Consider the following 22,343-nt stretch of genomic DNA (forward strand, 5'->3'; position numbering starts at 1 on the left):
AACGTGTGTAGCCTATAGCATTAACCTCTGAGCTTTTGCTTATGGGTGAATTGACGACACTGTTACATCCCTGTTCTGAGCATGAGCCGGTGTCTCCAGTGGGTCTGCCGGGCCTCAGCAGGACCCTGGCAGTTGGGCCTGTTACGGCAATCGCCATGGGAAGTGACTGCAGAGAAGCTGGCTATACGCAGCAAAGCTTGCCGTGCAGCGTGTGCCAAGGTGACCGCTCTGGGGTGAGAGCTGCAATGCAGAAGAAATCTTGGGGCAATCTGGGGCAAGACAAGGGTTTAATCAGCAGGGTTGCCCTGTAGCTCTCAGAGTCGGCAGGGGAATGACACCTAAACAGCGGAGAGGATGCAATGGGGAGTCACAGAGGGTCACAAGCCAGCACCTCTACCCGGATCCAGGTTGGGATGTGGCTGCTTTCTGCCCCTTTCCCTCATCTCTGGCCACCTCCCCCAGGAAAAGTACGGTTTGCTGGGCATTGAAAATTGTGCCATAGCGTGTATTAGCCAGGAACAACAGCTCTCTGTGGGTGCCCCTGGGTCTCTGGGAATGACTGCACCACAGTGAATTCCAGGGGCTGTCAGCCCCGAGTGCAGCAATTCACGAGAAATCCCGCACACTCCCAAGGAATGCCGTCAGCGAGTGAAAGGAAACTACCAGCATCACGCGCCCCTTTAGTCACCAGCTGCACACAAAGAGCTAGCAATGCAAAGGAGTGCAGCTGCAATACTGTTTTCACAACTGCTTTTGTTTAAACATTGGATAGTACAATGTTCTTGAACTGCTGCCAGGCTAGTGCAGTGCGAGGTGGTACACAAAGCGCTCTTCACAGAAACACACAGCTACATCTAGACTGGCAGGATTTTCCGCGAATGCTTGTAACGGAAAAGTTTTCCATTAAAAGCATTTGCGGAAAAGAGCGTCTAGGTTCGCATGGACGCTTTTCCACAAAAGCACTTTTTGCAGAAAAGCGTCCGTGCCAATCTAGATGCGGTTTTGCGCAAGAAAACCCCAATCGCCATTTTCACGATCGGGGCTTTTTTGCGCAAAACAAATCTGAGCTGTCTACACTGGCCCTTTTGCGCAAAAGCTTTGCACAAAAGGACTTTTGCCCGAACAGGAGCAGCATAGTATTTCCGCAAGAAGCACTGATTTCAGACAGTAGGAAGTCAGTGTTCTTTGCAGAAATTCAAGTGGCCAGTGTAGACAGCTGGCAAGTTTTTCCACAAAAGCACCTGCTTTTGCAGAAAAACTTGTCAGTCTAGACACAGCCACAGAGTGATGGGGGAGGCTAGAGAGAAGGAAATGGAGTTATTTACCAGCAAAGGGGCTTATTGGTATTTAGCAAACCAGATAATCAGAGCTATGTGGGAAAGCATGTAAGGTCTCCAAATTCACGCTTTCCCAGCTGCTTGAGTTTATCTGCTCGGAGAATGGAAGCGCGCAGACCAAGAGGGAAAAGACGGTGGTGTAGTTAAATCACAGCAAGGAGAGTTGAGAAATCAAGATACTATCCCTTACGTTACCACAGACTTCCTGTGTGAGCTCAGGCAAGTTACACAACCTCTCTGGCCGCGTGGCGCCGTGCAGTTCCTACCGAGTTCGTGTCCCGGCTGAGTTTGAGTTGCAGGGTCTGTGGCAGAGCTGTTCGACTAGGCTGAAAGGAGATTTGCAAGCCCCACTGGGCCCCTGCATGAAATGGAATTTAGGAGCCGGCAGGCTGGCGCTATCCCGGCTCAGGCTAGTTCCAGGCAGCCCTCTCTGCCCACTGGCTCCGAGAATACGTTTTGTGCAGAGCCGCGGTGGGGGTAACCATCGTGACCTGGCGCGAGCCGGGACTGAGCCAGCCTGCCTGCCTGTTGGCTTCCAAGCTACTCTCAATGCAGAGCTGCTTCTCGGGGAACCGTGTAATATTAAAAAACTTAAAAACCAACAAATAGTCCAGTAGCACCTTAAAGACAAACAAAACGGGTCGATGGTCTCATGAGCTTTCCTGGGCACAACCCATCTGCATGTTTTGCTCGTCTTTAAGGTGCTGCTAGACTATTTGTTGTTTTTTAAATTTTTCCTGTTACAGACTAACTCGGCTCCCTCTCTGAAGCGTGTACTATTTGGCGGCTCCACGGTTACCAGATTACACGCAATTTAACATCCCTAGTGGATGGGGGGTTCCTGTTAAGCTAAAGTTAAGTTGTTAATTCTAAAGAATCGGGCACAGCTGGGGTGGGAAGGCGTCACATGGGAGGTCACGGGCTGGTTTCCCCTTCGTGCCCCTCCCCAGCAGTCACCAATCCCTTCAAGTAGGGGTAGGGTTACCAGGTAGACCCTGCCAAAAAAACGGACACACTTGATCATGGGCGGGGGAAGGGGGCTGGCCGGGCGGGGCAGGAAGCAGAGCTGGCGGGGGAGGATCCGGGGGCCAAGGGGCTAGCCGGGAGGAAGGGGGGGGACCGCGGGGCTGGCTGGGAGGAACAGGGGGGGACTGGGAAGAAGGGGGGCTGGGAAGCAGAGCTGGGGAGGGTCAGGGGCTGGACAGGAGGAGGAGAGGGCCTGGAGGAAGGGGGGCAGGAAGCAGAGCTGGTGGGGGGGGGGTGCAGCTACTGGCCGCAGCCAGAGTCCAAGGGGCCGCGCCTCCGGCAGGCACTCCCTCAAGTTGCTAGTAGAAGCCGGGCTGGGGCGGGGGGTGGGGCTGGGAGCCGCTCCCCCCACCCGGCTTCTACAAGCAACCAGAGGCTCCCAGCTGAGAGGCGGGGCTGCGATTGGCGCTGGGAGCCTCTGGTTGTGCACAGAAGCTGGGCGGGGGGAGTGGTTGAGAGTCGCGGCCCCCCCCGGCTTTTGCACGCGACCAGAGGCTCTTAGCACCAATTGTGGCCCCGCCTCCCAGTTGTTCCCCCGCCCCCGCCAGGGTTCCGTCCGGCACCCAGCCGGGAATTCAGAAAATACCGGACGTTGCACGTTGCACGTGTCTGGTATTTTCTGAATTTTTCTACCGGACAGACGGTGCAAATACCTGGCAACCCTAAGTAGGGGGCTGACAGAATTGACAGGCCCCTAGGCAAAGGGGGGAGGGCTCTGTGCTCCTGGAAGGGGCGGGGCACTGATAGGAAGGGGGGGGGGGCGGGAGGTTAGCCTCCTTCCACCAGCCCTTCAGGACTGCCCAAGGCTCAGCAGCAGCCCCCAGAAGCCCTGGGCCTGGAACAGTTGCCCCTTTTGCCCTTCCCCAGGCCCCTGTTGGTGGGCCTGCCTTCAGGACTGGCCTAGAGTCCCCCTAGAGTCATTGTCTTTGGTCCACCCCCTCTGGGGTACCTGGTGCTGGCCACTGTCGGCAGACTGACTACTGGGCTAGTTGGACCTTTGGTCTGACCCAGTACGGCAATTCTTATGTTCTTATGAGAGAATCCTGGAGTCATTGTGGATAGTTCTTTGAAAACATCCACTCAATGTGCAGCAGCCGTCAAAAAAGCAAACAGAATGTTAGGAATCATTAAAAAAGGGATAGAGAATAAGGCAGAGAATATCTTATTGCGTCTAGATAAATCCATGGTCCACCCACATCTTGAATACTGCGTACAGATGTGGTCGCCTCATCTCAAAAAAGCTATATTGGCATTGGATTCAGAAAAGGGCAACAAAAATGGTTAGGGGTTTGGAACGATTCCCATACGAAGAGAGATTGAAAAGACTGGGACTTTTCAGCTTAGAAAAGAGGAGACTAAGGGGGGATATGATAGAGGTCTCTAAAATCATGACTGGTGTGGAAAAAGTGAATACGGAAAAGTTATTTACTTGTTCCCACAATATAAGAACTAGGGGGTCACCAAATGAAATGAATAGGCAGCAGCTTTAAAACAAACAAAAGGAAGTACTTCTTCATGCAAGGGCACAATCAACCTGTGGAACTCCTCGCCAGAGGAAGTTGTGAAGACCAGGACTTTAACAGGGTTGAAGAAAGAGCTAGATAGAGTCATGGAGGTTGGGTCCATCAATGGCTATTAGCCAGGATGGGCAGGGATGGTGTCCCTGGCCCTGGTTGGTCTGGAGGTGGGTGACAGGGGAGGGATCACGTGAGGATTCCCTGTTGTGTTCCCTCCCTCTGGGGCACCTGGCACTGGCCACTGGGCAGACAGGACCCTGGGCTGGATGGACCCTTGGTCTGACCCAGTCTGGCTGCTCTTATGATGTGGTCCAGAGCCCTCCCCATCCCCCACCAGCTGAAGAATGGAGTGCTCTTAAACACTCCCCGCCCCGGCTGCAGAATGGAGCGATCCAGACCGGCTCCCCCCACGGCCAGATGCCGAATGGATGCGCCCCGAGTCGGCGCTGGCACCTACAGTCCCAGTGTTGAAATTAACCCCCAAACTCCACCCCTCCAATACAGAATGGAAGGGCCCAAAGATATGCTTCCCCCGCCCTGGAATGGAATCGCCCGACCAGCACGGGCTAACCCTCTGCCGGTCGAGCTCGGCGGTGCGCGGGCGGACATGTTCTGTCGTCACGCCCCCGAGCCCTGCAGCCAATGGGGAAGCCGCTCGCCGGAGGGGCGGGTTGGCGCCAAATGCGGCTGGAGTGAGGCGCGCGGGGCCTAGAAAGGGGCCGGCCCGGGCCGCGCGGCGGGGCCAGGTGAGGGCGGCGGGGCCGGGCAGGGTCCCCCTGGGGGCGAGGAGAGCTGGGGGGCTGGGAGTGGGGGGGGGGAGTCTGAGGGGGGTGGGGGGCGAGGAGAGCTGGGGGGTTGGGAGTGGGGGGGGGGAAGCCTGAGGGGGGGGGTGAGGAGAGCTGGAGGGCTGGGAGTGGGGGAGGAGCCTGAGGGGGGTGGGGGGCGAGGAGAGCTGGGGGGTTGGGAGTGGGGGGAGGAGCCTGAGGGGGATGCGGGGTGAGGAGAGCTGGGGGGTTGGGAGTGGGGGGGGGAGTCTGAGGGGGGTGGGGGGCGAGGAGAGCTGGGGGGAGGAGCCTGAGGGGGATAGGGGGCGAGGAGAGCTGGGGGGTTGGGAGTGGGGGGAGGAGCCTGAGGGGGATAGGGGGCGAGGAGAGCTGGGGGGTTGGGAGTGGGGGGAGGAGCCTGAGGGGGATGGGGGGCGAGGAGAGCTGGGGGGCTGGGAGTGGGGGGGGGAGTCTGAGGGGGGTGGGGGGCGAGGAGAGCTGGGGGGCTGGGAGTGGGGGGGGGAGTCTGAGGGGGATAGGGGGTGAGGAGAGCTGGGGGGTTGGGAGTGGGGGGAGGAGCCTGAGGGGGATGCGGGGTGAGGAGAGCTGGGGGGTTGGGAGTGGGGGGAGGAGCCTGAGGGGGATGGGGGGCGAGGAGAGCTGGGGGGTTAGGAGTGGGGGGGGGAAGCCTGAGGGGGGTGGGGGGCGTGAGGAGAGCTGGGGGGTTAGGAGTGGGGGGGGAACCTGAGGGGGGTGGGGGGCGAGGAGAGCTGGGGGGTTGGGAGTGGGGGGAGGAGCCTGAGGGGGATGGGGGGCGAGGAGAGCTGGGGGGTTGGGAGTGGGGGGAGGAGCCTGAGGGGGATGGGGGGCGAGGAGAGCTGGGGGGCTGGGAGGGGGGGAAGCCTGAGGGGGATGGGGGGTGAGGAGAGCTGGGGGGTTGGGAGTGGGGGGAGGAGCCTGAGGGGGGTGGGGGGCGAGGAGAGCTGGGGGGTTAGGAGTGGGGGGGGAACCTGAGGGGGGTGGGGGGCGAGGAGAGCTGGGGGGCTGGGAGTGGGGGGGGAAGCCTGAAGGGGATAGGGGGCGAGGAGAGCTGGGGGGTTGGGAGTGGGGGGGAAGCCTGAGGGGGATGGGGGGTGAGGAGAGCTGGGGGGCTGGGAGTGGGGGGGGGAAGCCTGAGGGGGATGGGGGGTGAGGAGAGCTGGGGGGCTGGGAGTGGGGGGGGAAGCCTGAGGGGGATAGGGGGCGAGGAGAGCTGGGGGGTTGGGAGTGGGGGGGAAGCCTGAGGGGGATGGGGGGTGTGGAGAGCTGGGGAGCTGGGAGTGGGGGGGGAAGCCTGAGGGGGATAGGGGGTGAGGAGAGCTGGGGGGCTGGGAGTGGGGGGAGGAGCCTGAGGGGGATAGGGGGTGAGTAGAGCTGGGGGGCTGGGAGTGGGGGGGGAAGCCTGAGGGGGATGGGGGGTGAGGAGAGCTGGGGGGCTGGGAGGGGGGGAAGCCTGAGGGGGGTGCGGGGTGAGGAGAGCTGGGGGGCTGGGGGGGGGGAAGCCTGAGGGGGATAGGGGGTGAGGAGAGCTGGGGGGCTGGGAGGGGGGGAAGCCTGAGGGGGGTGCGGGGTGAGGAGAGCTGGGAGTGCGGGGGGGGGAGGGCTGGGAGCCTGAGGGGTTCGGGGAGAGAAGTGCAGAGGGGACTGGGGGAGGGAAAGCTGGGGGGGGTTACCCCCTAAAAACAAAGGCAACAATGCTGCCCCCGTCATGTCTCTGAACCCTCTTCAGGGTAGGAGCCATGAAGTCCACCAGCTTCTTGGCTGTGCCCCCTCCCCACCTCTGCAAGGGGGCATTAAACTGGCCTTTCTGCATATGCCTTTCCAAGCCAGATTAACAATCCACGTACCTTTAAATACACTAAAATGAAAACCCTGCGTGTAATGTTAAGCTTCTCCTACACCCTGTAGGGATTGATGCTCTTATGAGAACCACATTTGATAAATGTCAAAGCCATATCAACTTGGCATGATGACATCTTTGCTTTATTAGTCATTCACTAGTAACATCTTGAATTGGAAATGTGCTGTGTAATCACTTACATTTACCTAGCACCTTTCATCGGGTAAGATTTCATAGCACTTTGCAGTTTAACAAACTCAAATGTCCTTTCATTCATAGATCTTGGCTTACTCTTCAATTAGCATACATGTATTTTATGAATTCTTATTTTAAAACAGATCACTGACAAGAATCTTTTCCAATATTGAGATTTGGCTTAACTAGTCTGTAGAACCTAATTTTAAGAAATGTTAATACCTGAACTTTCATGAAAAGATCTATTTTTTTTCTTTTTTGAATTTAACAATATAGTGAGTGTTGCAAATTGGTTATTATTATGCATGCTATCTATTTATTTTTTTTAAGATGAAGAGCTTTCTTACTTGAGTCATTTAACATTTCCAGTTATGGTGGTGATACAATGAATTTTGTGCTCTTGTTAGGGGAGCAACATATACAACCTGACAAAGATTGTTAGCAACCTTACTGTCCACACTTGCAATCATTAGTGCCCAGTATGTCACACTTCCACAAAAATAGCTTACAGGTGGCAAAATTTCTAAAAGCCTTTTTAGTTTGAACCCACTGAGGCCATTGATATTTTAATACAGTACCTTAAATAAGCTTTTTTTTGTTTTGTTTTTGTTTTTTTTAAGTATGGCTGCTCTTCCACAGAACAACCTCCAGCAGCAGCTAGAGCTTCATTCAGCAAAAGGAACTCACAATAAACTAACTCTTCCAAAACACAAACCAGTGTAAGTATCAGCCTAGCTTGCTGGTCATTATCAAAAGTAACAAAAGTGCATGGTTGTCAACACTTAGTTTGGATTCTTGTTAGGGATGTAAAAACTCATGTAAAAAATGTAACTGTGTAACCGCTAAAAAATCATGGCGGTTATATGGTTACACACACTGTGGGCTCTGCAGTATAAAACTTATAAATAAGCTTTATACTAGGGATGTTAAACATTGATTAATTGAATAGTCAATTAACCTCATGAATTCTTATTGGTTACTTGACTATTCTGTAGTCCCTGTGGGGGGGGCCAGGAGGCAGCCTTACTATGTGATGCTTACTGGTAACCTGTTAACTGGTGGCCTGGCTGGACTGGAGCAGCCTCCTACCCGCAGAATCCCAGTTAATGGGTTAAATGAAATGTTTAACATTCTGTTTAACTAGTTAACTTTTTAACTGGGATTTTATACCCCAATTTTGATATTTGGTATGTGTGTAGTGATTGTGATGTTAGAAATATAACTGTATTTCTGTTGTTTTTTTTTTACAAAAAAGTGCATGTTACAATGTTAAAACGTCTGAAAAAACACATTTTATTTTGCAGATGTTTCACTTTCAAAAAGAAAACTGCTCCAGGTAATGCTGTATCCATAGACTGTTTAACAAAGAGTTCTGCATTGAAGGAGAAGGATGTTAATATTTCTCAGACAAAATCGGTTGCATCTTTGCCAACCTTGAAGGATAATCAGATAAAAATCAATGACTTCTTTGAGAAAACATCAAAACGTCCGGAAATACAACAACTTTGTCCAAACTGGATATCGTTAAATTCTTTGGAATGTTCCCAGCGAGTTTCAAATAATTTACCTCCTAGAAAGGAAGATAATGTAAGCAAGAACCCATGTGATTCTGCTTCCCGGAAAGCCGAGCACAATTGTACAAATGACTCTGTTATTACTATAGAAGATGACTGGGATGACATAGACGACTTTGATACATCTATAAAGCAAAAGAACAACTCAAAACCATTGGTTTTATCCCCCCAAAATCAGATTGTAAAATCCAGCAAGACTCTTCAGATATCCAATTCCTGTACAGTTAGATCATCTAAGGCATCCAGGATAGTGAACATTGAGTCACGACTGTCAAAATCTTGTTCTTCTGAGAACGGGGAAAAATCACTGAATGACAAACAGCTAGCTCTATCAAACAAATCTTTGATTTGTGTTGATGTTTCAGATCCTGATGATCGTAAAAGACTTTTAGGTGAAGATCTTCATGGGGAGAAGTTGTCCACAGAAACTATTGTAAGGGGCAAAAAAGAAGAAACTCATACAGGTAATGCATTTTGTAATCTATACTAGTATAAAAGGAGAGGTGTCTGTCATGCCATTTGTCTCAGAGAACATTTGAGAATACACTGGAAGACTTGAGAAGTCTTGGTGTGGCATGGGTGCTCTAGTGGCCTAATGGATAAGGCATCAGACTCCAGAACCTCAGGTTATGGGTACAAGTCCTGCCCCAGGAGCAGCTGGGAGGCTGCCTCCAGACTCCCCAGGGCTAGAGCACCAGCTGAGGGTAGGGAAGTGGGTTACCAGCTTCCTCAGGGCTGGAGTCGGCAGGGGTGAGCAGCTGGCTCTGGATCAGGGAGAGGAGCAGCAACTGGCTTGGGGGGGAGCCACCCCCAGCTCTGGCACATGCAGAGCAGCCTCTGGCCTGCCTCGGGCGGGGGGGTAATGCTGGCACATGGGGGGCTCCTAGACCCCGGGGGGATTTTGGCAGAGAGGAGGCTTGGCATGCCCTGCTTTCAGTGCCCAGCTTAATTTTAGAAACACTGGCTTCCCCTGATAAAATGTTTGGTAAAAGCACACAAAAAACTAGATTTCATGGTCCATAATGGATTTTTCATGGTCGTGAATTTGGTAGGGCCTAAAGTTCCCTCTAAGCTGCAGCTGCTTAGTAAGGCTGCTCAGGGCTGTTGCACATGGAGTTGCCATGACTGGGGGAGAAACCCCAGCTCCTTGCCTGTAGGGCCCAGACAGGTGCAGCCATTGAGTACTGGACCCCTACCATACAGAGTTCCCTGCTGACCCCTGTCCTTTGAGCACAACTCCATCAGCTTCCCTTGTGCAGGCTATTTCAAGCAGAGGACAAAGTTCTGTGTCCTGGAACTGTACTAAAGGGTTGGGGCTAGCAGGGGCGCTTGCTGGCAGGAAGGAGTCAATAGTTCAACTTTCCACACTCCCTGCTCCCTGGTATTTCCCCAGAAGAGGAAGGTAACTGATGAGCTGTGACAGTGGAGCATCAACCTGGCTCTTACACCCACTTACATTCAGGATCGAGTCGCCTGCTGACCCTGGCCCTTCAGTGCACCTCCATTAGGTCTTTGCATCCTTTGATAATCTTGTGTGCTGCACCCTTTGGGAACTTCTGCCTTACACTACAAATGTGGGAAGAATACATAAACTGTAAAAATCTAGACTACCTAATCCATGCTATGGAAATGGCATCTTTTTATAAGGTGAGTTTTCCACTTCAGCGATAGAAGCTGGAGCTACTGCGTAATGCTTTGAAGTTCAGTTCTTGAGAAGATACTTGTAGTAATAAAAATATGCAAGATGTATTTTATGGACTTTGTGTTTGAAGAAATACAATTTTTCTCGTTTGAAATTCCCCAGTAAGTCACCTATTTAAAAGTATTTTGGAGGGATTTGGTTTTCTGTGTGCCAGAACATTGATGTGGGAATAGGGTCCGTGCCATTTATTAAAGTTGAGAATTTTACTTAATAAATATCGAACTCCATTTGAAATGTATAGAATCCTTTCTTTCAGTTGCATCTTTGGTTATTTCCAAAATGAAGACAAGATTATACTCATTCCCAATATCTCTATTTTTGTTTGTTTTAGTTCTCAGTAAAATACAGTGTAATAGCAAACAAAAACTAAGAGAGAGTGATAAGAATAGCCATTCAGCAAAGGAACTGTCTAAAGGATGGGATGAGACTCCTGATGACACTGGAAATGAGGAGGATGATCACCTCGATTTCATTCCACCCTCTCCAGAGGAAGAAGTGCTTTCCTCCTCATCTTCTGTAAAAAATATTAGGTAAATATTAGGTAAAGTAAAATTCACTACCGCAAATATTTATCACCAGGATGGTTTAAACAGGTTAAAAAAGGAGACTAGTTCTACAATCGTTACTTGTTAAAAAATTACTGGTTGAATTGACTGGGTGAATGATAGGTATGGGACCTACATATTGAAACTCTCTAGTCCAGCAACATCCGTGATCCAGCATGATGTTAGTTAGCCGGATGTCCACTTATGCATGTGGCCAAGTTTCCCGCCATCCCATAAAGTTTGTTTATAGCCCCCAGTCCTGGCGCTCAGTGTTCTGTGATGTGATATAGCTCTAATTTACCACAAATGTCTTCTAAGAGCCCACTAAGCCGTGGTAGTGTTGGTAATGCTGCTAGACAATATTGACCTCCCATGGTCCCTCAAATTCTCTGGTCTAGCACCCATCAGGTCCCAACGGTGCCAGACTAGAGAGGTTCAACCTGTAATGGCAATGCACAAATTGGCAATAATGAATATCATGAAATGCAATTGTCTGCTATGCTCAGAGTGTTGTAGCTTTACAGGAAACACCATTTCCATTCTAGCCAAGCAAATGTCAAGGGCTCTGTTTGTGAACTGGGTGGGTGGAAGGCAGACATACTCAATTATTTATTTGCTTTTCACTTCTTTTTGAGAGCCAGGTAGTTTTGTATAATATACATTGGGGGTGGGGAACCTTGTTTGGGTTGGGGCTGCTGACCCACAGAAAAGTCAGTTGGGGACCACACACAAGTGAGAAACAAAACAAAAAGTCATTGACGCGTGGCCCCTGATTGAGGAGGAGAAAGACATTCCCCACATTCGCCTCTCACTCCAGAACCTAGAAGGGCCCAGGCTTGCAGATGCTTCAGCCCCCACTGTAGGGCCATGGGCAGGCTGAGCGCCAGTGCAGGCTTCCTAATGCTGGGAAGGAGCCCTGAGCCTTGGGGGCTGGATCCAGGCAAGATGGGGGCCGCATCCAGCCCCCAGGCCTTTGGTTCCCCACCTCTGATATACATAGTACATAAAATGGTCCTCTTGAGCCAGAAAATTTAATTTCTAATAAAAATAATTTGGTTTATTGGTATGAGTTTTAATGACTTTTCATTTTAATGTTAGTAATATTTTCAAAGAACCTGATGCAGATGGAAAACTGATTGATAGCAGTCTGTCGAAACCTGGAAAAAGCTTTGCAAAGCAGCCTACCAGTGGAACCAGTATAGAGCATGCAGGTATAAAAAAATACTTCAGCTGAAAAATGTATGCATCAGATGTATATTGAAGGGTGTGCAACTCCTTTTGTTTTCATGTTCTTCATTGACTATGCTACAGAGTGAGCATTTGCTAGTGATACAGGCCTGGGAGCCAGGATTTTTGGAGTTCTGTTCCTGATTCTGCCATTGACTTCTCATGTAACCTTGGGCACATCACTTAGTCTTAAGAGTCCAGTGATTCTGGTAGTCAGTTCCCGGGTGCTCTGGATCCCTTGTGCCTCATTTTCTGAAGTGATGAACATCCACAAGGTGTCAAACTGAGTCCACGTTTATACTTTTGCACCAGAGATTGATCTTCTGGTGTTCGATTTAGCAGGTGTAATTAAGATCCACTAAATTGAATGCCGAGGGTGTCTCCGGTCTGTGTTGGTACCCCTCACAGTCACAAGGAACAAGGGAAGTGCTCCCGTCGACCTCCCACTGTGAAGAGGGCACCAAGCCTGGCTTAAGGTGTGCTGACTCCAGCAACGTTATTTATGTAGCTGGAGTTGTGTACCTTAAGCCGAACTTCTGGGTCTAGTGTAGACCTGGCCTGAGTTCCTAAAATTAGTGATCACTCTAGAACATTTTTCCACTTAAAATGGGGAAACCAAGCACTCAGAATTATTTTTTAAATATGGGGATGTTACTTACTCATTTTATAAGGGGGGCTGAGCTCAATTAACATTTGTAAATTTTGCAATTCTTGGGATTGAAGGTAAGGTTTTACCATTGATGCAACATTGACTGCAAATTTAAACAGACAGTCTAGGCATATAAAAAGTTATGACTTACAGTAATACAAATTCTCCCAAGCTTTACATATTTTGTATAGTTGTATATGAAGTTATAAAGTTAACATGATTAAAACACATGTGCATTGTGAGTGAGTTCACAGTACAATTCTGGAAGCCAGACTCCAGGAGACAGAGCTTGATCATATTTTTTTTTTCTTGTGCATCACCAACAAAACGGTCAGCCAACTTTCAACTTAGGGACCAAATTGTGCCCTGGGTTCACCTGTGCTTTTACTAACAAGTCCCACAAGTGTGACTGCGGGTGGAATTTGGTTTTCAGAATCTTATTTCTAATGGCAATTTACAGTGTAGTGCCAGAACCCAAGACCAGTGTACAGAGCTGGCAGATGTGATCTGCACATCAGAGAGACAATAAACATAGACTTTTGCAATGGCTTTTGGTCACTTTGCAGAGTAGGACTACAATTTAATGTTTTACTAAGGTAGATTTTTGCATTTAATTTTTTAAGGAGAACCCTGTGATGTAAAATTTAGAAGTTTTGTAATAATAAACTACTTTGTACATAGCTAAACAAGCTAAGACAATAAACAGTTGTACAAGTGCCCGAGACAAACACAAAAGTATGAGTATATGTAACTGCCGACATGCAGAACCCCACCTGGGAACCTTTGGAGCTTAGTGTATGAGCCTCTATAGCTTGAGCTAAAAGCCAGTTGGCTCTAAGCTAAGGCTGTAGAGTGCTCTCATTCTTATCGCTCACTCTACGTGGTCTAAGTGCCGCTACGTGGAATGGTGAACCACTCCCAGTAGGCATGTGGCTTACGTATATATAGCTTAAAACTTAGTGTTACATGCATAGTCTTTTGATTGCTAATAATTACATAACTTGAAAATATACCAAATAAGCAATTTAAACTTTATGCATACTGCATTTTTCTTTGTCATTTTTTGGGAAATATTGACATCACATAAGTAAAACTTATGAAATATATATTATATTACTTTGCAGATGAATTCTTAAGTTTGAAACAGCATCTCTTCATTGTGATGGAGGACATCTGTAAAGTAGTGGATTCTATTCCAGTACATGAACTTAAGACATTGTCTTGCGGGAATGATCTTCTTCAAAAGAGAAATCTCAGGTGTGTTTTAATTAGGAGATTGTAGTACTTGTGCATTTTTGTGTGCACCAGAATCTTACCTGGCAAAGTGGTAGCCAATATTTTTGCACAAGTTAATATTCCTGTATAAAGGAAAAGATCTTTTTAATTGTGTAGAAATGTTAACTTTTTTAGATAGAATAATTAGAGATCTAAGAACAGAAACTGCCAGACTGAATTAAACTTGAGGTCCATCTAGTTCATTAGCTTTTCTCTGATGCTGCCTAGTACCAGACACTTCAGCAAAAGAATCCTGCAGTAGGCAGAAATGGGATTTCTTGCCCTCTGCATTAGGTCTAATAATGCTGGGTTACTAATAGTTAGAGATTGACTTAAGTCCTGAAATATGAAGTTTAATATTATGACCTCTGGATATACTAGTTTTTCTATAATTGTCTAATCCCTTTTTGATCTTGCTGTGGTAATGAGTTCTATAGTTTAAATATGCATTGTGTGAAAAGTATTCATTTTATTAAAGTTTCCAATTTTTTTCTTGTTACGAGATACCATACAAGCTACCAGTCTACTTTCTCTAAATCATTCATCATTTTATATACTTTTATCACGACCCTTTTTATTTTCGTAAGGTAAACAATCCTAAACTTTTAAGTCTTTAAGACATAGTCAGGGAAAATAATGTAGCTCAAGCATATTATTTTCATTTTCTTCAAAATGAGGCTTATAGTGCTAAGCTATTAAAACAATTTTTCCCTCCAACTGTGTTTGAGGATTATCAATTTATAGCATTACTTCAGTGGAATGCCAATAGCAAATCCAAAGATGTTAATTATTTTACTAGGACATTTAATTATTTTTAATAGAAAGTTTTTTCTTTGAATTTATCATTTATTTAGTAAATAATACTTATAACAAAGATAACTTTAAAAATTAAAAAAATCAAGTATCAACACTTCTTGTATACTTTTTCCTTTTCCTTATAATATCTGATAACTATGCAGATCTCAATACTTTAATCTCATAATCTCCAGGGCACCGGTATAGCAAATGTGCATGTTTAACTTTAAGCATATTTTTAGTCCCTTGACTTCAAGTGGGTTACACAGTAAAATTAAACGTATTTGTGAATTGGGGCATAATTTAGTCAGCTAACTCAATTTGATAAAGATTCTCTTGGTTCAATGTCAGAATGTTAAACAATATTCACAAAACTGTCATCCTATTTTGAGAATCAAAAAAAGCTTTTTACATAATTCACAGTAAGAAAAAATACAGATGGAATGCTTTTGGTCTTTAACTTGATACTGGCAGGAAACAAAACAGAAGCAGAAAAAAATAAGATAGTAACAAAAATTATGTCTTAGGCAGAAATAAATTTTTTTCATTTGTAAAGAGTGATTTCTTAAAAATATCCAGGGATTATATAATTTGTTGTACTTCCACTTTTTCTCCGGGTATTGTTATATTCTCATCGGGTATGGATCTAATGTTTGTCTCTGCTCAGCCATTGTTGCAAATTTCAAACTCAGTTATGTGGTTCAGAAAGATACTTAACAGATTTCCCCCCCCCCCCCCGCCAAGTAATATAGAATTGCAAATTAACTTGGAAAGTGAGAGAGGCCATGCAATTAAGAACTTGTTTTCATTTCATCCTCTCTCCGACCAGTAATTCTGACTGTCTAGGAATCTGGAGAGGGAAGGGGTAGTTCTAGAGCAGGGATGGGGAACCTTATTTGGGTCAGGTGCTGCTGACTCGCACAAAAATCAGTCAGGTCCAAGTTAATAGATTTTGTGTGCTCCTGCTCCACAGGGGGAACAGCGGGGGTGCTGGAGTGCCAGCGCAGGCTCCCCAGTGCTGAGGGGGAGTCCCGAGCCTCAGGGGCCAGACTCAGGCAAGCCTTAGTTTCCTCACCCCTGTTCTAGAAGCTAGTCATTGCACACTTTTCGTTTTATATGGTTGGTTTTGCAAACCGTAAACACTCAGTAGAGCAAAATATGGACATGGAAGCCTCCTGTCGCGCCCTTTAACAGAACAAAGCTGCTCATAAGCGTCACTTGTCAGGACCAATGTTTTGGTTTTGTTCTTGGCATTTGGAGGACAGGAAATTTCCTAGTTTGATGTTTACAGTGTAAACAGTATGTCCTATGCACTCTCACCCTCTTTTTAATGGGGTTGTGGGGGAGAGTACCGAGTGGCTTGCCCAGTACCGTGGGGGGGGAGGGGAGTGCTAAACAAGTGGCAGTTGAGGAAACTTACAGTTCCCTGCAGCAGTCAGGCAGTCTTGTCTGTGGGACTCAGCTCCCTGCCTGTCTCACTCCCCATCTGTTCAGGGGAGGTGAACAGGGCAGCACTGAAGGGCCCTGGGGTTGGGGGAGAATGAAAAGATGTACCATGTGGTTACTGGCCCTGCCGACTCCAGCTCTTAAGGGTGGCCCCGTTTGCTTTCCTTGTGCAGGATCTGTCAGGCAGGACAAATAAGCGGGGCTCAATGCCCTGGAGCTGCACTGAAGGGTCAGGAGGGAGCTTTGTCTGGCAGAGGGGTCAGTACTCTTAGGGCTCATCTAGACTATGCGGAAGACTCGAAAGAGGATATGCAAATGCAGTGGGAATTTGCATATCTTCTTCCGATCTCACTTTCGAAAGCGGAGCTTCAAAAGTGAAAGTAATCAAGACGCGTTATTTTTGGCAACCCCCCCTTTTTCAAAAAGCTGCTTTTCCTCAAAAAATGAGGTTTACGCAGCTTTTCAAAAAAGGGGGGGTTGCCGAAAAATGCGTCTTGATTACTTTCACTTTCGAAAGTGAGATCAAAAGAAGATATGCAAATTTCTGTGGAATTTGCATATCCTCTTTCAAATCTTCCACATAGTCTAGATGAGCTCTCAGGGTGCACCTTTCCGTTCCCTGCTTGTAGAGTCTCTGCCCACCTCCCAAGCAGAAATACAGGAGTGCTTGTTGGCAGCTGCTACTGCTGCAGCAATGGGGGAGCAAGTTGGACAGGGAGCCTGGTCCTAGCAGCCCTAACCAATTGTGAGTCCTGGCACTGTTTCAAACTAACTCCAATTGATTTGTGTGTTTTAATGAAGCCTTATTTCTTCCCATGGCGGCAGAAGACGAAGGACAACATTTATGTCTGTTGTAGAATTTATGATATCTTACTGCTTTTGTATATGTGTTTTTTTTTTTTTTTTTTTTTCTTTCCAGGAAAGAACTGTTAACTAATCATATTGATGCAAATAAGAGAGAGTTCAGTATGCTCTTTTCCTCAAACTGGAAATCCCATCCTTGGCAGGGCACTTCTGTGGATGACAGCATGCCTGTACAGTCAGGCCAAAAGTGTAGCTTCAACTCCGAAGGCAACTCATTCACATTTACAAAAGTTCCCTCCAAACTTTCTGTTGCCATTGAGTATCAAGGAAATCTTACTACGAGCACCTTCTCTGCAATAAAACTTCAAACTCCAGATACCTCAGGTACAACAGATTTTTCACAGTGTGCTGATGTGGACGTGAGCATCCCAGGAAATGCTGGACTTTCTTTTTCCAAGAAGGATGTCAAAGAACGAACATCACTCAACTTTCACTGGGAGAGACCCTCTTTCAACAGTAGCTGGTGTGACCAAACAAGGGTGGAAAAGGATGGAAGCTACCTTTTTTCAGAGAGGCCTGTAACGAGTACGGCTTCAAAAGCTGAAAATAAAAGTTCAACTAATATTAATGAAGTAGGAGAATATGACACTTCAGAAGCAAGGGATCTAGACTTTGATCTTGATAACTTTGTTCTTGAAGATGATTTTGATGAGAGGTGGGAGAGTCCACTGTACGATTCAGCAGACAAAAAGACATCTACATCACTATACCAACCTATCAGGGAAGGTCAGCCTGCTACATCATCATTGAAGTCATTTTCTACAATCAAGGAAACCAGCCCTATACCTAATCCTGTTTCTAAATCAAACTTCTTGGTGTCAGCCAAGAGCTGCTCAGGTACATTATGCTTATTCTGATTAATTTACCATGGGATAATTATATGCTAAGAATGTATTGTGAAGGCTGAAATTAAGTAATTCACTATAGACTGTAAGTTTATTTGTTGGTGTGGAAATTTCTGTAGGTGTATTACTAATTGCCAAGTCACAGTTCCTGGGTAATATGCTCTTCATTCTAATCACACTTCTCACAATGTGTATTTGCTGGGCAGGTTTCTGACTTTTATCAGTTTCAGCTTTGCAAAATTCAAAATGAACGTATTTATTATAGTAACAATCCTGCAAGCACTAAAACTATGGTCGTAACTTGAATTTAACTTTGTTATACTATGCAATAGAGCATATTTCCATATATATAACTTCTTAAATAACCAAATCTCTCTGGTAGCATATAGCTCAGACTCTGTGTCCCTATGTTTTTGCAGGTGCAGTAATGGCTTTCAGCCGCCTTTCTGCCTCCTTTTGACCCTAGTCTTCAGCATGATTTAGAGAAGCTTCAAGGTTATGCTAATTTGCACAAACCTGTAATGTGCTCACTGTTTCACCTCTGGACCTCAGAAGGTTCTTGCCACATCTCCTGATGTACCATGTTTAAAGATACGGAGTGTAATGGAGCTCTGTTCGGTTGGCTCTGTGTCACCTGGAAAACCTCCCTTCTGTTGCAAAATGGCTTCCATTCTTTTATAGCTCCTTTGTGCTAGGGATGTAAAGGGTTAACCAGTTGCCCAGTAAGTATCACCTTTACTGGGTCGGCCCAGGTGGGCTGGAGCAGCTCTCCTCCTTTGGCGCAGTAGGCCCGGCTGGAGCAGCCCCGCGATGCAGCAGGCTTGGTCCAGCCTGACTCAAGCAGCCAGCAGCACAGCGGGCCACTCCAGCCTGGCTGGGCCCGTGGTGTAGTGAAATGGGGGGCCGCCCTAGCTTGGCTAGAGCAGCCTCCCCTAGGGATGTAAATGGGTAACTGGTTACCCAGTAAGCATCACTCTTAACGGGTGATGCTGGGTAATGGTTAACTGTTACCTTAGAGCAGCCCCCTGCCAGCAGCCCACCATGGGCAGAGGGCTGCTGGCTCCCAGTCCGCACGGGATCGTGTACTGGGAGTCTGCAACCATGTGCAGGCTCAGAAGTGGCAGATCCCTCCCCTCCCGAGTGGCCGATCGCTAAACCCAGGGTTGTGAGTTCAATCTTTGAGGGGGCCATTTTGGGATCCGGGGCAAATCTGTCAGGGATGGTACCTGTTCCTGCCGTGAGGGCAGGGGACTGGATTCGATGACCTTGCAAGGTCCTTTTCAGTTCTATGAGATAGGTATATCTCCCAGTTGCTGCTTCTGGCCCCATGCAAAGCTGCCAACTTGGACTGGGAACCAGCAGCTCCCCCATTTTCCCCAGCTGCCGCTTCTGCCCTGCGTGGGCTGGGAGCCGACAACTCAGCATGGAGTTGGAAGCAACAAGGCTGGAGCAGCCCCCCTGCCTCCTTGTTTAATCAGTTAACAGGTTAGACTGAACCTTTAACCCCTTAATTAAGTGGGATTTTACATCCCTATTCCTCCAGGTTCGGCCCAGTCTAGCCGGAGCAGCCCACAGGGCAGTAGGCCTGATCGGGCTAGAGCAGCCACTTCCCATGGGATCTTGGTTAACCAGTTAAACTTAATGTTTAACCTGTTAACTTTTTAAATGGGATTTTACATCCCTACTTTGTGCTACCAATACAGGGCTGGAGCATACTGACTGACTGTTTTTATGTGGAAGAATTTAAATTAAATAGGTTTTTGTCTGTGTTCTACAAACGTATCCAAATTATTGGACCATCTTCATTAGGAAAATAATTTTAAAACATAACCAACCTTGACAAGGCTTGTCTAAAGAGGCCTTCATTGTTACGTAATCTGTCAGATTGCATCCTTCTGTGCTGTCATACCCACTTACTAAATCCTGTTCCATTGATTTTTAAAATAATTCACCATACCTTTTAAAAATGAGCACCACACGTGAAGCAATGTGGAGAAAGGTAGGTGCCTAACAAAATAAGGTATGCATTTTATATAATGGGCCACTGATACAGAGCTTTTCCTCCGTTGAAATCCAGACACCATACACAGGTGGATGCAAGTGCTGCAGAGTTCAAAATCTGCTCTCTTGTCCACCTTGAGCTCCGTCTGTTTGCATTTTGCTTTAGATCATAATTTTGCGGTGATGAACAGTTAAGTGGGGATTTAGCTATCTGTATTATATTTAAAGTGAAATGATTTTCATTTTGTATTGTGACATATGTCCAGTGGAGCTTGAAGTCAGTTTTGAGATGAGCTGAGCTTCTGGGTCACTGAGTTACACAGTACTTGTTTGACAGGAGAATCTTGATTTGTATATTAGCCACTTCTGACATGATCTGTATCGTTTTATAAATGCAATCAAGAGCATAATGAGAAGTTGCTAAATTGTACATGATTTAGAATGTTCCCTAACTCGTACAGACACTTTTACCCATTTAAGTAAGTAAAATTTTGTATCATGAGTCTTAATTTGAGTTGCTTTAGCAGGTGCAGAAAAAATTAAAGGCATCTTCCTTCCCTCTCCCCACTTGGGGTTACAGGTTTTTTTCATAACTATCACACATCAAAATTGCTTTCTGTGCAGTTATGTCTAAAAGTAAACTCTAACCTTGCTGCTTTGCTCTGAGAATCAGGTAGATCCGCTATAAGGTTTGGTTCTGTGTGCAGTTTAATAGTAAGATTATCAGTCAAATAGTCAGATACAGAGAAACAAACTGCAAATTTTTAATAGGCTTTTCTTTTCTAGTAGACCCACTGCTGAAAAAATCACCATCCAAACATCCAGCACTAGCACGCTTCAGAGGCTTTGCATTTCCCCATTCTGAAGAGATGATGAAGATATTTCACAAAAAATTTGGCCTGCACCATTTTCGGACAAATCAGCTGGAAGCCATAAATGCTGTTCTGCTGGGTGAAGATTGTTTTATCTTAATGCCCACTGGTACGTATACGTGTACATCAGACAACTGGAAACAGTTGGTGTATGAAATCTTGCGCAAACTTCTGATAAATAGATTAGGATCTATACAGATTAACACAGACCCAGTTCTCGTAGGAAAATTTAACAGAATTTGTGGTAAATTTAATAAATTCCCTACATTTGGGGAAGTGGTAATACATTACCAAGCTGTCAAGATCTGCTGGCTGCAGGATTCCTTATATCTCACTTGCCCTGGAATGTATGTAGCCTTTGTCTGTGGTCTTTAAAGGGAAGGTGGAAAAAGCTCTGATTTCTGGAATATTCCACATGGTAACTCTGCTAATGAGATTGGAGGTCATAGAATATTTGACAGTAGTTGCATTTAAAGACTTCAAAACAATTGAGATATGTGGATGTAATTTTTAAGTTACCTAGTGATATAGTTTAAAAATTCCTATCCCCACTGGAAATAGGTTTTAAGAGGACAAAGACTCATTGAAATGAGATTTGAAAGCTGAACTCTAGAACATGGCTTTTTAATAAGAGTACTTCAGAGGATACTGTCTGGTTACAATTATATTTAATAAAACAAAAATCCTCATATACATTACACATTTATTTTATTAAATCTGAGTGGTTTAATTTTCGCTAGTCAGGCTTTGTTTACATTTGCATTTTTCTAAACTTGGGTAGTGAAAATGGTTTCATTCTCTGGTTCCTGTATGCTAATGTAATATAGCAATCATTGCAAGGAATAGTTTTTAAAGGTTTTTAATTTAAACTCTGCTGTGAACCTTCCACTTTATAGAAATGTAATTTTACTATCTACATTTTCAGATGAAATTAACAAATTTGATTCCTCCGTTCCTACCCTAAAAAACCATTGTCTTGCATTTTATATAGGTGGTGGTAAAAGTCTATGCTACCAGCTACCAGCCTGTGTATCTTCTGGCGTCACTATTGTAATTTCTCCATTGAGGTCATTGATATTAGATCAAGTTGAGAAGCTAATGACTTTGGATGTAAGTTTGAACAATTTCTTTGCACTTAAGGACTAGGATAAAAATCTGAATGGTTCCTGCTGAATTTTATTCTCTATTTGATTTTTGTGTATGAAATAGTTGTATATTTGAAGACAGAACAAGTAAGCATACATAGTGTACAAATACCTAGTGCAGGGAAAACAGGAGTAACATCAGAGTACTGTAAATCAGAGTAATTAGAAGTAAACAGCAGTTTTATCATTGACTCTGTGAATGCGCACAAGCAACATTTGCTAGTCAAACATAATGCTTAAATATAGGCTCCAGAGCCCATTTTTAGACCCACACACAAAAAAAGCAACCTGTTACTTTCCAGAAAGCTAAACACCCTTAAGGCCTGTTTATTTCAGCGACAGCTGTGGCTGCTCAGCATTGCTGAAAAAATGGGGCATGCAGAAGGAAGACACTCACAGAAAGCATAATTGTGGCAGTAGATTGCAAAGGATGGGTGAGGATTTAACTAGGAATTGCCTGGCAGCTTTTTTACCAATTATGCTGGTGGATGTTTTGAGCAATTTAATTATTTGGAAAAGTGAATGGTTTTTGTTTTGGGGAATTGATAAATTTTAAGGGCAAAATTTTGAGTGCAGCTGAGGCGGTGGTGAGGTACAAACAGGCGCATGCTACTACTTTACAATCCTAAGCCCTTAAGATGCTCTGTTCCTCTGGCTGATCTCCAAGGCTATGTCTACACAGCAG

The 22,343-nt window shown here is 46.2% G+C and overlaps 1 protein-coding gene across 3 annotated transcripts in view; it reads left to right on the forward strand.

Moving 5' to 3' along the window:
• Positions 1-4,470: 4,470 nt before the first annotated feature.
• The window catches only part of BLM (BLM RecQ like helicase), a 36,545-nt gene continuing 18,672 nt past the window's right edge, over positions 4,471-22,343 (forward strand). Inside the window, exons 1-9 of one of the 3 annotated variants that reach the window (XM_075896783.1) lie at positions 4,471-4,626; positions 7,339-7,437; positions 8,023-8,756; positions 10,326-10,524; positions 11,638-11,750; positions 13,540-13,672; positions 16,851-17,632; positions 20,428-20,622; positions 21,505-21,623. In XM_075896783.1, coding sequence (XP_075752898.1) covers positions 7,340-7,437; positions 8,023-8,756; positions 10,326-10,524; positions 11,638-11,750; positions 13,540-13,672; positions 16,851-17,632; positions 20,428-20,622; positions 21,505-21,623 — 2,373 coding nt within the window. In that variant the 5' untranslated portion in view covers positions 4,471-4,626; position 7,339. Of the gene's footprint in view, positions 4,627-6,351; positions 6,747-7,338; positions 7,438-8,022; positions 8,757-10,325; positions 10,525-11,637; positions 11,751-13,539; positions 13,673-16,850; positions 17,633-20,427; positions 20,623-21,504; positions 21,624-22,343 lie in introns of those variants that run through there. The other 2 variants (XM_075896781.1, XM_075896782.1) reach the window with 2 other exon arrangements.

This window comes from Pelodiscus sinensis, chromosome 14 (assembly GCF_049634645.1).
Source record: "Pelodiscus sinensis isolate JC-2024 chromosome 14, ASM4963464v1, whole genome shotgun sequence".
Lineage (NCBI taxonomy): Eukaryota > Metazoa > Chordata > Testudines > Trionychidae > Pelodiscus > Pelodiscus sinensis.